Source organism: Pteropus medius, unplaced genomic scaffold, assembly GCF_902729225.1.
Source record: "Pteropus medius unplaced genomic scaffold, Ma_sr-lr_union100, whole genome shotgun sequence".
NCBI classification, from domain to species: Eukaryota; Metazoa; Chordata; class Mammalia; order Chiroptera; family Pteropodidae; genus Pteropus; species Pteropus medius.
Genome location: NW_024354503.1, coordinates 11,744,177 through 11,758,921, shown reverse-complemented (window position 1 = coordinate 11,758,921; position 14,745 = coordinate 11,744,177). Strand labels below are relative to the sequence as shown.

The window sequence follows — 14,745 nt, the reverse complement described above, 5'->3', positions numbered from 1 at the left end:
TACTGTGGAACTGTTGACATGAGTATTTAATTTTTTTGAATCTCAGTTTAGTTATTTGTAATATGTCAAAATTAAATAACTAGTTATTGTGAAAATTTAATGAATTTTCCATTTTTTAAAAAATTTCTTAAATTGCGAATTTCTGTTAAGTGAAGAATACAGTCTGCTTAAAGGTAGAAATATTTCCAACACAGTGACTGAATCTTAAATATATTTTTGGGCTTTAAAGATAACTTAATCTAGAACATACTATTTACAGGTCAAGAAATTGAGACCAAATGAAGTTAAATGATTTACCAATAACCTATAGGTTGTAAGTGAACAATATAGAACTAAACTGGTCCTTTAATTAATTAATTTTATTTTATTTTATTTATATATTTTACTGTTCTGTACTGTCCCCTTTGTTTAATTACAGGTATATATAACTTTCTTAATTTGGTGTCAAGGGTTCTTTTGTTCTTTGTAGGGCTCCTTTTCTTACAGTTTTTTCAAATGCTCACATTACTTAACATTGTTCTGGCTGCAACAACTGTAGTTCTTTTTTTGTCGTCACCTGTCATTTAAGAATTTGCACTGTGGCATTTTCTTTTGTCAAACTTTTTCTGTATTACGACCTTGGAAATTTTATGTACACACCATTGGAAATTGGATTTTTTAATGGAAATCAACACCTGGAGGCTTAAAAGTGTGATCAGATCTTAATAGCATACTATAAAATAAAGAAGCTTTACTAAAGTAAAGATATTTTACCTGTTGCTCAATTTACGTTTTGTATTTTAGGTAGAAATAGAGAAGCTGAAAAAAGCAGTCTTGTCTTCTTGAAGTGGCACGGACCCAGTGCTTTTAATCTTACAGGGATTCAGAAGCAACACTATGAATTTCAACTGACTTGTTACTTAAAAATAACGAATGCTGATGTTGTGATAAATATGAATATGTGAACTATAAAAGATCTATAGAAAAGTAAGGGGAGGGTTAGTTTTATATATATTTTGTTTTGCCAATATGAAAAATAAGAGGCCTTATTTCTTATGTGCTGGGATTGCAAACTTTTTTTTAGTTTGCTTGGAAATACTACTGAATCTGTATAAAAAGGAAAGTTCACAATAGTTTTTTTATTGAAACTTGTACTATTATTTTTAAAGAGATCTATACTATAAATATGGTGATATCTTTACAAATAATCTGTAAAGTGTACTAAAGAGGGAGAAATTAGCTTTATAGTAACTATAGTCACTACTTTTCCCATACAAAATACATAAGGGATATAAACTGTGTGTGTGTATATGTATATATATATATTTTCCACTTTTACTCTTTACCCAGGATTACACTGTTGTGCCTGTTCGTTTGCAGTGCTGTTTATACTTTGGGTGATGAAATAAGAGTTTCCTGGCTATGTACCAGATTATTCACCCATGCGTATAGTAATGACTAATGAAATAATCAAAATAATTTCTTCAGCTTTTAGAATATTTTATATTGCTTGCACTATAGGATTCGTGAAAGGAATTTAGTTTTAAGATGTATTGGATTGTTAAATATATTTGGGAAAATGAGCTGTATTTTAAATTCATTAGGTCTAAAGAACTAAAAATGTCAATTTAACCCTTAATGCATTGTGCCTAGAAACTACAGCACATATAATATGCAAACACCAGCTTCATTGCTGTACTTTTCTGCTTATTTTCAGGCTTAAACATTATTCATTTCATCATCTCGTGACTTAATTCTTTATGCCCCTCCCTCTAACTTTTAATAGTAGTAATATTAGGAAAACAAAACAAAACGTTCAGAAGTTCAGTGTGAAGTTTCATACTTTGACAAGTTATTGTGTAAATACTCAGGTTACAAGTGTAATTTACCTAATAGACCAAACTAAGTGGTGGAGTTACTTTGGGCTGTCATTTAGGAACCAACTTTATAAAGAGTGTTAGTATATCATAAAATGTAACATTGTCGTTTATTTAAAGCCAAATATAGTTGACCATATTCAAAATGCATTTTCATAAAATGGATGGATTAGCAGTCCCTTCGGAGTCACTTATGAAAAGTTGAAAATTTAAAAATGTTATATCTATAGTCTCAAAATATGGGGTTTTATATTAAAGGTAGGAATTTGACTTTTTTCATTTGCAAAAAAATACATTTTAAGATTTATTATAGCAAGTGACTTTCAGATTTTGAGTAACATCTGTCATCCCAAAGTAACATTTTATGTTACTTTAAACCACCAAATCAATATTTTTCCTTTAAGTTTTGATCTTATAATACTGAAACCTTACGTGAATGACATTTTGTCAGGTTGTTTCAAATGAAAGAACTGAAATAGAAAATGATAGAAATTCCAGTTCATAATTACTTAATGTTAAATTCACAACTCACATTAGTACTTTTGGAGAAACTTGATTGTCTTGAATATGTACATTTTAACTCTTTAAAGTCCTTAGGCTCTTCAAATGAGGTCACTACTGAACAAAATTGTTTAGTCCTATCTAATGTTTCTAAATGACTTGTCAAATGAATGATTTCCTTGTTAAATAAGTTAGGTCTTACTTTCTTTTAATGAAAGTCCTTAGGTAGAAATAAAAACAATATATCCTAGAAATCATTCTCAAACTTTCTGTTTGGAGAAATCTGTTAAGTGATCCCTCTTCACCCTAATGATGGGATGGGGGAAGTTTCCAGTAGATTTCAGACTGTTCTTAAAATTTTTTGTTGGTCATTTTCTCATTGGTATATATAATCAAAACAGTCATGAGTATGGAAATACGTTTAAAGTATTTGCTTATATACTTCTTCAGTCAGAATAGAAAAGTAATTAAAATACTATTTCTATTTTTCTGCCTTTGACCAAATATAAAAGAAAACCAAACAAACTCAGACTCAAAGGGAAAACTGATTATTTTTTATCTAGCAATTTACCAGTATTTGTTCTTATATGGGAATTTTATTAATTCTTGTTCCTAAAGTTTATGTCACAAAATGTTATGTAATAATAATAGCCTTTTCTTGTGGGTAAATCATTATTTTTTTCTGTGAGTGAGTATAAATGACAGATGTGGTAAATAGCACGGAATCTGTCATTGCCAAATTATTAATGAGTGTATTGTTGAGGTTTGCTATTCCTTGAAACATACAATATTACTAATTTTTCTTATTGTATTTCAATATTAGAAGCACTGTGTGTTGCGTGCATGTGTGACAACTAAGCTTCTTTACAAAATTTAAGTCTGAAACCTACATAATTTAAGTCTGAAGATAGAATGAGCCTGGTGTAACAGATGGTTCTCTTTTATTATATACTTCTTACTGTGATCATAGAAAAAAAAACCCAAGTGCTCTCAAGATTTATTGGTAAACATTTTATGCTTGCATTTAAACTTGAAACATATGAACAAAATGAGACAATCAGTTAAAATCAGAAATGAGAAGTGTTAAAAAGTTAATGGCCTTGTTTTGCTATAGCAATAAAATGACCAAGTGCAATGACTTGATTTAATAAAATCATCTTTTAAAAGTTGCTGCTATGAATATTTTAGCCATAAAATTTTACCCTTGTTTTCACTTGACTTGCCTTCAGTAATTATTATGTAATGCAGTTGGTGTTGTAGTATTCTAACATTCCAGAGTAGGAGGTATGGGGATTTTATATATATATGGGGAAACTCAAACTCAAAAGCCACTCACTTGTTTACAGGTGCTGTATAAAAGCATGCTTCTCTTTCAAAAAGAAAAATTAATAATAAAGAATAGTATTGCCAGTTGTGTCGGTCTTTACTGGTTATTCTTCATTAACTTTAGCATATGCTTCTTGCAGAATATAATGAAAATTATTTCCTATTACTTTGAATTTTCTAAATAAAAGAATATAAACAGTTAAAGGAAAGCATCTAAACCTTTGTGACATTTACTGAATCTTTGTGAGTCTGTTTCTTCACCTCAGGAGTAGCAGGAGAATTTGAAATGATTTATATAAAGAACCTTATAGAGTGCTTGGCATAGAGTAGATTTAAAAAAAAAAAAAAGGAAGCTGCTATTTTACTCTTCTCAAAAACATTTTAGTGATGTATATGATTAAGAGAAAGGAGGCATAATACTTCCTCTCCCCCTGCTGTTGAATATAGCAGCTCTTTGGGGGAAATAGTCCTTTCATTTGTATTGTATTCAAAATGGGGCTGCAACCATCTTACAGATTCTGTCTCCCAGTGATTGGCCCAACGGAGAGTAGTTTGCTCAAATTAAGTTATTCATTTAGAGACTGAGATTTAAAAAATTTGAAACAAGGAGCTAGTCTTAGTACGGGAGCTCTCCACAGTTATAGTCTCCTGTCATGTAGAAGAAACTGATTTGAAAGAACAAAACTTAATGGAGCATAAAGAAAAGGGAAACAGAATCCACAAGGATTTTAAAACTGATTACAAGTCATTCCTGAGCCCTAGCTATGCATTCATTGTTTGGTTCTTTAAGCATAAAGTTGCACATAACTTCTTGGGTTTCTGAACTTACAACTGGAAGTCCTGGTAAACCTGATAAACAAGGTAGTCAGAAGACATTAAAGGCCTATATATATATATATATATACTCTTGTTGAAAATGTGCCATATACATGACTCCAGGCTTTCTAGAAACCCACTGGAAGATCTGAATCATAGAAAAGGAATAAGACACCACTGTGAAGTAATATGGAAAATAAGTATGACATGTCATTTAAGTTAAAGTTTGAAGTTTGAAAACTTCTACTTGCTGCTTCTTGGCCTTTATAAACAGGCATAAATTAGGCCTTGCAGGGACATGGTGGTAAAGTTTTGGATTATAGAATTTTAGTGTTTGCAGGGACATTGGAGATTGTCTAATCCAACCCCTGTGCAGGTGTTTTGTCTATAAAGACATGATTTTGCTGATTTAGTCCCATTCTAGGAAGTAAAAGCAGATAGCAATTTAATGCAAATGGATCTATTAGGTTTTATTACCAGTTAAGACTGGTGAGACTAGAATGGGTCTGGGTTTTAAAATTGTTTTCTGAATCCTAACCATTATTGCTTTTATTTTACCACTGTCACCTTTATTGTGAATATGCTTGTTCTATATAAGGAAAATAAATATAAATATCAGTATTTTTTACATAGAGCCAATAATTTTGCTATCACAGAAGGTGGTGTGGTTTTCATTTTGCAACTACTGGGTGGTATTCTTTCCTATCAGGTTACAAGTGTTATTACATTTCAGTTCCTAGAAAATTATGTGAATAAAGTTACTAAAAGAAAAACTATATTTTAAGTGTACCGAGTAACAAAATTTTAATAAAGGAGACCACTTGTTAACATTTCATAGTATATTTTTAGAAATATTCCTCAACGTTAATTGAACAGAATACAAATAGAATCTGATATGATGAAAAACAAATAGAATGAAAAATAGTATATTAAAGATTTAAGATAACAGCATCTGCAAATAAGTAAACACAACCAAAATTTATAATAATAAAAATACCTCCTAAATGTTTTTTGAAGTTTGGAACAAAATGACAGTCTCCCTAGACCTTGTGCCAGATGTAGATCACTCTGAAGTGTCCATCTGATCATCTTAGTCCTACATCGTATGTAGCAGGATGGCAGGGGTTGTGGAAAGAGAAGCTACACTAATTGTAAGCCCTATTAATTTGAAGGCTGAGAATCTGGCAGAGAGATGTGCTCTTAGGAAAGTTAACAGATGCGATGAAAGGGTGTTTTAGATAACATTCTGAATTAAAGTTACAGTCATCTCCCTCCTGCGCCTCCCTGCACTAATCAGCAAATTGCTGACACCCTTCAAAGGTGAGTAACCAAATATCACACACAACTTTATAGGTGTGCATGTTATATTCAAATGTACAGTATAAAGAAAAAATGCTGAACCAAACTCGATTCTACAAATGAAAATCCCCATGTCCCAGCGGGAAGGTGTCAAGATACATAACACAAAGATACATTTTAAGTTATAGAACTTTTGGATAAAAAATGAATACTGATCCAAAAAGAAAATGAAAAATTTAATTGACTAATCATACCATAAATAGGAAATGTAATTAAAGCTGCACTACTAAAAAATGACTGTAAAGCCACAAGGGATCATAGCTATGTTTTAACTGCTTTAAACTACTCGGAGCTTTAGAAAAAGATAAATTCCTCAATTCATTTTATGAATCCAGCGTAACTTTAAACCTGATCACAGACCAACCTCACTTGTAATTTGATATCAGATCATCAGTCTTAATACATGATATGAAATGAGAAAAACGATCATGCTGACAGGGCAAGGCCAAGCATTTCCTTTACTGAGAATACGATGACACTTTGGTAGCACTGCTTTGATCGATGGGGACACACCAACAAATCTCACTAGTGCACTTACACCGTCAATGCAACTATCAACAGTGAAAATAGTAACTAACATCTTAGTATTATTATGGAAGTAGTTTTGAGTTGTGGACCACACTTTAAGAACTGCAGACCTAAATCAATATCCTGGTATGGTCCCTAGGATAATGGAGACGGTAAGTGTTGAGTGGATGCCTCAAATCAATGAAAAAGGATATGGCCCTTCTTTACCCCTTGTCTTTCTTTACTCTCCTGCCTTTTCTTATTCAAGGATTCCAGTTGAAATAGCTTCTCTAAACCACTATCATGCCAATTATAAAATAGCCATGCTTCCAGGGACTCTGCATTAGGCTCTTAAAATACTTTTAACACATTTAGTAAACTAGGCTTTAAGTAGTGTATTTACCCTAACGTTTATAGTAAACATCATTAAAAATAGGTGTTATGTTAAATCTATCATCTATGTATCTATCATCTACTTAACTATCTTAACAATTTTATGTGATAGGTACTATTATTTTTCACATATGAGGAAACAGGCTCAAAGGTTAAACAACTTGGCCGCAGCCACCAAGCTAATAAGGGATGGAGCTAAACCCAGACAGATTGGTTCTGAAGTCTGTGCTCTTGGTAATATGGTTTCCCTGCATAGATGATGTATAAGAAATAAGGAACCTGATGGGGAAATGTTTCTAGTCTCAGTTCTTTTATCTATGTAATCATTTATATTAGTATCAAATTTTTCTATCAGGGAGTTAGACTCATTTACAAAGTCCATTTTCAGTGATCCCATAGTCTTAGATTTATCTGTGTGACATGATTGCACATAAATTAAGATTTTAAAGAACATTTTTTGTTTCTTAGAGTATTTGTAAACATGATTTTTGTGGCTTTTCAGCTAAGATGAAAAACAAAAACCCTACTTAGCGTCCATAAAGAAAATGACCACTAGATGGCAGTCAAATAAAGCTCAGGTGCTTTTGGGTATCTGGAAGGAATCACAAATACAGGTGGAAGCTGCAAACAAAAACTTAGAAGGCTCCAACCCATTTAATTCACTCAGAACCGACACAACCATTGCATTCTCCTAGCCCAGCCACTTCTCTGCTAACTTGCATATGATTGATTGAAAGACTTGAGGCCTTGGAATCTGATCTGGCTTTGGAAACTGTCTTTAAAAATTAGCTGTGTGAAGTTGGCAATCTTGTCACCTTATCTATAAGAGAGCTAAAAAAAAATTGGTACGATTTAAAGCCTTTCCTTTTAACTATATATACTCAAAGTAGAGAGAGAGAGAGAGAGCAGGCCCTTAGTGCTTCTTGTTTTTGCCCTGGAGTACAATCATGTCACAACAGCAGCAACAAAACCAACTTGCTTTTGGATGTTGGTGCCATGACAGCTTCTTTGACCCCAAGTTTGCTGCAGTGGGTACTCATGCCCTTCCTCACACTTATGATTTGCCATTGCCTGGCCTTGTTTCTTTGAGAGCTGCTCCTGTTTCTCCATTTTGTCCTGCAGTGTGTTCCTGTATTAACCAGGCCAAAGAACAAATTCCCTCCATGGTCACATATGACAAGTTCACAAATTAGTGAGGTTGTGTTATGGACTTCTTAAAGAGATTCTGGTGGGATAGCTCTTATTTTGTCACTTTTGTCTTCCCCACAAGGGCCTACTATGATTTACGTAGTGTTGGACTCTGACATTACAGCCCAGAGCAGCTAGTCAGTGGAGAGTCCCCATGGTGCCATGACCATGCCTGAAAAATTAAATCCATTTTCAGCTTTTCTCTCCAAAAAGAGGTTAAAATGTCCATCTATCTCATGGTGATGACTACAGAGTCACAAAAGCAGAGAACAAGCCTACCCCAGAAAGGACCTGGTAATCTGAAATATTTTAGACATGGAACACATACGGTGTAGGATGACAGAGTAAAACGACATCACACAGCTCTTTCCACTAACCAATAAAATGACACCAAGCTATCTGCAGTGCCCTTTGGGGAGAAGCAAATCCTTCCACGGATCTCAGTTGATAAAGGCTCAGGTCTCAGTCACTTTGAGCATGTGACAAAACTAATGATTATGATTCTTAATAGCGATAAAGGTCATGGAGTATGAAGAGAACACAGGACACAGAAAAGTATTCAGATGTAAAAGTGACCATTTTCTTACTCTCTTCAAGATTATGACCTGTCCCATGGGGGGAGAGAAGGAAATGGAGAATGAAATATGATAACATATATTTATTTTAGTCCATTGCATATGTCAATGTATGAGTAGTAAAAAACTGCTATATACTTTTGGTTTCATCTTCATCTAAAGTCCTTGTTCCCACTGATGGCAAGGAAAAAAGACACAATTTGTCATTCAAAGGCAATAATATCATCTGGTATAAGTTATTGTATATATAAAGTGATAATTGAAACAGTTCTCAGATTGTTCCCACTCAAGAGTCTTTGTTCCTACTGTGCTGTCTGTGCATGCGTGCATGCGTGCGTGTGTGTGTGTTTGTGTAGGGGGATCAGATATATCTTCTTGACAGCAGAAGGTGAGACCTCACCTGTCTGTTGTCCCTTATGCCTTCATTGGCCCTCAGGCCACAGTCTTCATGGATCATCTCTGAGCCTCTTGTCCCATGTCCACTGGAATGCTGCTGGTCCTGACTAGTTTTTCATGGCATCACCCTGATAATGCACTTGGTTTCCGCCAAAACCTCTAATAATGGGTCTCCAGGTACAACGCCTCCTCATCCCATCCCAATTCTTCCCCCAGTTCTCAAAGAGTCCCATAACCAAGGCATCCGCAGATTTCTGGGTCTGGTTATACCCAGTCAGCAGAAGAGAGATGGTTATCTAGCTCTTACCTGATTACCCTCTTTGCTTAGTTCAGTATTGAAGGAACATGCTGGATTCCTCATGAGGCCTCTCCAGGAAGTTTGAAACCCCACCATGACATGTCTAGGGAGAGGGAGCATGAGTCTCTTGTTCTCGGATCTCCTGAACATCGCTGTGTGTGTGTGAGCCCCTTGCTTCCCTCTGCCCTTTCCTTCCCCACGTGAGTGTTGACCTGAGAAGATATTTGAATCTCATCTCTTGCCCTGTTGTTGTTCTTGCTCTCTCATCCAAAGGTTCCTCTTGTCTCAGAACCAGAAGTTCTCTGTATTCATTTTCTATTGCTGCTGTAATCCCCACAGACAGTGCTGTAAAACAATAGAAATGTATTATCTCTCATGCTGGACATCAGAAGTCTGAGATGAGTCTCACTGGGCTAAATCGAGGGGTCGGCAGGGCAAGTTCTTTTCTGGAGGCTCCAGGGGAGAATTCATTTCCTTGCCCTTCCCACTTTCCAGAGGCTGCCTGCATTTCCTGGCTCAAGGCACCCTTCATCTTCAATGCCACGATGGTGGGTTGAGCCCTTCTCATGTTGCATCCCTCTACCTTCTTGTGCAGTCATATCACTCTGAGTGACTCTCCTGCCTCCTTCTGCCACTTTTAACAACCCTTGTGATTGCACCGGACCCACCCAGATAATCCAGGCTAATCTCCCCATTTCAAGGTCCTAATTTAATCACATTTACAATATCTCTTTTGTCATGGAAGAGAACATATCCACATGCCCCAGGGACTAGGACATCTATGTGGACATCTATGATATGGGAGAGGGAGGCGATAATTTTGCCTACCACAGGCTCTTGGCTTCCTATCAGATTGAAATGTTCCTCTATCCTCACCTCTATTTCCCTGTCCCTTCTTCCCAGAGCAGTGTTGGAAAGGCCTCAGGGAAACAAATCAGCTCACAAATGAGAGTAATTACTTTTTTTAGGGTGTGTAATTCAAAACATCATCCCCAATATAAAAAATGACTTACTCCTAGAGTGCTTGTGCCAGAGTTAGGACCGTAACGTGCTAGGCAAATCCTTTGTAATTTTCATAATCCCCTGAGGTAAAAAGAAAACAGAACAAAACAAAGAACACTTTACATATTATTTCACATGTAGTAGATAGCTGGACTGGCTGGGTGCTACAAATGTAGAGACCCTCACTAGTCCCCCAGCTAATGGTTATTCAGGATTTATGATGTGCCAGGCACTATTCTTAGTGATTTTACATGGATTAACTCAAACAATCCTACGAGGCAAGTAATATTATCAAATCCTGTATTTGGATGCTTGTAAAAAAAAATTTCAGCACGGCATTATTTTTTTCTCATAATGCTGTAAATCAGGAGGCGGTTGGCTCAGAACTTGTGAAATTTCTCAAGAAGATATTTAGAACCACATCTCCTCCTATATTCCTAGTCTGTCTTCCCTAGGGTGGGGCTTTCATTCTTACTTTATAAAATAAATACGGTCACTCACCACATAATGACGTTTCAGTCAACGATGCATATACAGTGGCGATCCCATGAGATTATAATGGGACTGAAAAATTCTATTGCCTAGTGACATTGTAGCTGTCCTAACATTGTGACACAACACATTACTCACATGTTTGTGCTGATGCTAGTGTAAACAAACCTAGTGCACTGCCAGTTGTATAAAAATATGGCACACACAATTACAGTGGTAGGCTACACCATTTAAGTTTGTGTAAGTGAAGTGCACTCCATGACGTTTGTCTAACTATAAAATCGCCTAATGATGCATTTCTCAGAATGTATCCCTGTAAAGTGGTGCATGACCGTATTGCATTTGTTTTTATTGTTGTTATTTTTTGTATAGCATTTGAATCCCAGGTAGAAAGAGGGAAAAGGGTGAGTAGGCCAAAGGCACATACCGACTGAGTCTGCTCCTCCCACCCCACTTTCTTTTAATGGGAAAAACAATAACTTTTCCAAAAGCCTCACCCGGTATCTTCAATTAATACCTCATTGACCAGAGAACTTGGTCATATCCTCAACTCTAGTGACAAGGGTCTGTAGGAAGGTACATATTTTAACAGAGCATGTTACAATTCTGGAAAAAAAAAAAAAATCAGGGCTTGTTAGTTACGGAAAAGGGGAGAATAAATACTGAGTGGATATATCACCACATTCCCGTTTGCTGATGAACCCACTAAGGAAAGGAGAGGTTAACTAATTTGCCAAGTTCACATAGCTGGTAAGTGATGGTGTAGGCATAAATGTATCTTTTCGAAAATCAAGTTCTGGTGTGCAGTGAGTGTTTATGCTTTGAGAACCCCTTGGCAGTTCTTTTCTTTTTGTTCCTTCTCCTCCTCCTCCTCCTCCTCCTCCTCCTCCTCCTCCTCCTCCTCCTCCCTCCTCCTCCTCCCTCCTCCTCCTCCCTCCTCCCTCCTCTCTTCTTCTTCTTCCTCTTCCTCTTTTTTTTTTTGTAGGAGCTTTCTGCTGTTGCTCCCCAGCCCTTCCAGCAGATGTGTAAGCTTCTAATTACTTAGATTAAAACCCTTTATACTTGAAATACAAAGAGTATTTGTGTGCATTCACTCACGCACATACAACACACACAATTTTGATACAGTTTTAAAGATTTTATATGCTTCTATAGCCTATTAGTAGATACTATTTTAGGACCCCACGGAGGCTTTCATGGCACTAAATCAAATTAATAAGAACTAAACGTTTTTCTTGTAAAATAAAGTTTTGCAAGACAGGATATACAGACAATGTAAGGGGCAAAGGAAAGGTTGCATTTCAATATTTTTACTCACTACTGAGCAGTTTTTTTCTGCTCTTGAACTAAGAGATAAGTGTTGAGATCCAGATTCAAACCTGGCCTTGTGTTCTTCATCTCAGGGAACTTGACTAGATTTCATCATATCTTTGGACCTGTTTCTTCAACTGAAAAATTAAGAACTTGAATTTTAAGAGCTGTTCTAACGCTAACATTCTAAATATACATTAAAAAGGTAGTGTGTTTAGTGTTACTCCCTCTAGCCCTTAATTCCACCTATGTGAACAGTTGGTTTTATCTCCTCTTTAGAATATTAATATTGCTTAATCTTAAAGAAGACTTCCATAGTCAATAAGTCAACAGTATCTACCTATGAGTCCACCAACTCCTGTAAAGGCAGGAACCAGGTGTGACTAGAGGCCTTCGCCTAAGACTGAAACCTGCAGGGTGCCAAGCCAAAACAGCAGCATCCACACTGAATAAAGGTCCTGGGAGGTACTTCTGGAAGTAAAATAGAATTGGAGCGGTCAGTATTAAACAACACAGGAAATCAGCTGCTAGGACTGGTCCCTTAAAAAAGAAAACAAGGGGGTGGCTTGAGGTGCATTGATGAATACAATGAAAAGGAAACACTTTCCCCCTGGGAATAATTTACCATCACAGCAACCAGACTCTTAAAGCTAGCCGGCTGGCTAATTTTGTGGCAGATAATAACACCATAAGAGAAAATAACATCCCTTGCTGATCAAATTGGAGCCTAAAAGCCTATTTAGTGATTAAGATGAAAAATGAGGTTATTGGCTTCTTAAACAATGGAGTTGAGGGGAGGGGTGAGCAAAGAATAGGTAATGTAAGTTAAAATTGCGAGAGTGAGTTTTAGAACTTTACAAGTTTTTCCGATGGCTGAGAGTTCAAACCTGTGTGAAACAATACTGAAACTGAGCATTTCTTCCTGTCCCAATGGGAAATAACACACACACAAAATAAGCAAAAGTAGCTTAGGTACTGGCTCTTCAGGAAGTATTAAGTCTTGGAAGATAAGCTCTGAACCATATAAATAGCTTATCAAGAGTAGCAGCTTGCTCATGAAGACTCACTGAAAACCTTTGCAGTGTAGTGCTCACTTAGCCAAGCCATTATGCCATAAACTCTGTCCTATCCCAACCAGTTCTTAAGTCTTCAAGGCTTGAAAACTTTATAATTATCCCCCCATTCCTCAGACCTCAACTTCCCTCTTCTGAAACCTACTAGGATTGTCAAGGTGTAGGCCTAATAGTTTTGGTTTTACTTGATCAATAGATTTTCCTGGTGGTCTTTTGGGCAGTTGACATGTAAAAAGCAAAGAGTTGCTCTTATGTATGAAATAAAAGTTTTTTTTGTATCATGTCAAAAATGAGGCCACCATATCATACCAGATTGCTTTTACATTTTGAATATTCGGTTAAGGGTCAAGATTTCTTCGGATCCCTCTGAGAATCTTGAGTCTGGTAATCCTTAGTTATTTTCACCCTTGGAAATTCAAAAAGCTCACAGAAACTTTATTTCTCATGTCAGTCCTGTGGCATCTCTTCTCCTCCCCGCTCCAACTCCAGAAAGCAGAATAAGGTGACCACAGACTGGTAGAATTTGGAGCCATGTTTTTTCAAGGATGGTTGAAGTAATTGCGGCTATTAAATGCATTTAAAACCAAATATTTACTCTGTGTGTACAGCTCTTGTTTTTCTGGGGGAGGGAGGATAAATAGACAACCTCCAAATAAATAAATATGTAGATAATTATGTTGGGATAAATGAATTGTGAGAAACCAATAGGATTATGGGGTCAGTGGATAGAAGTTTGGGGAAACCTATTTAGAGAGAATGGTCAAAGAAGGCCTCCTCACAGGTATACTGGAGCTTAGGCCCAAGAAAGGAGCAAAGTTGGTCCAAGAAGAAGCAGGAGAGGGTCTCGGGCACAAAATTTAAAGAAGTACCCACTGTGTATCATGCTGGTGCTGGATGGGCACTTTCACGACCCTGAGAGTGAAGGCTTTCTGAAGGTTTGCTCCCAGGTCTCTCTCTTTCCTCATCTTAGTCTATTTGGCATGCTGGAGAAGAGAAATGGCCAATCTTACAAAGAATGTGGTTGTGTGTGTGTGTGTGTGTGTGTGTGTGTGTGTGTGTGTGTGTGTTGATGTTGAAGAAAACAGTGGGGCAAGGGACTTGGGAGAAGGAGGCATGACACAGTGATCCTAGGCAGAAGAAACAAGATGCATAATGGCCCAGAGGTGGAAAAGAGCTTGGTATCTTTTTGGAACTGAAAGAAGGTCCTTGTATCTGCACCTGAGTGAATAGAGGAAGAGAGGCCCAAGGCGAGACTGGAGAGGCAGGCAGGTCCCCAGTTAGCTGAGCCTTATAGGCCATATGAGGCACACAGACCTATTTCTAAGTACAATGAAAATGGATTTTATTCTGGGAAATGATATGACTGAATATATGTTTGAGATTTCTGAAAAACAGGAAGGGGGCAAGGGTAAAATCAGGGAGACAGTAAGAAAGCGTTCGTATTAATGCAGGCAAGAGAAGAAGACAACCTAGGCTGGGGGGAAGTGGAAAGAAATAAGCAGATTTGAGATATATTTTGAGGAAGAAATCATAGGACTTACTGACAGGTGAATGTGGAACTTAGAAGAGAAATGTGGCCTGGAGATCTAAGGAGGGGCGGGGAGTGAAGAAGAGAGATAAGAAGAGGCCTTGGGAAACTCCACATTCAGAAG

At 36.6% G+C, this 14,745-nt stretch overlaps 1 protein-coding gene across 1 annotated transcript in view; it reads left to right on the top strand.

Moving 5' to 3' along the window:
- Positions 1–3,771, top strand: part of CD2AP (CD2 associated protein) — a 106,158-nt gene extending 102,387 nt beyond the window's left edge. The window contains exon 18 of the mRNA XM_039854516.1: positions 784–3,771. Coding sequence (XP_039710450.1) covers positions 784–825 — 42 coding nt within the window. The 3' untranslated portion in view covers positions 826–3,771. The remainder of the gene's footprint in view (positions 1–783) is intronic.
- The last annotated feature ends 10,974 nt before the right edge of the window (positions 3,772–14,745 follow it).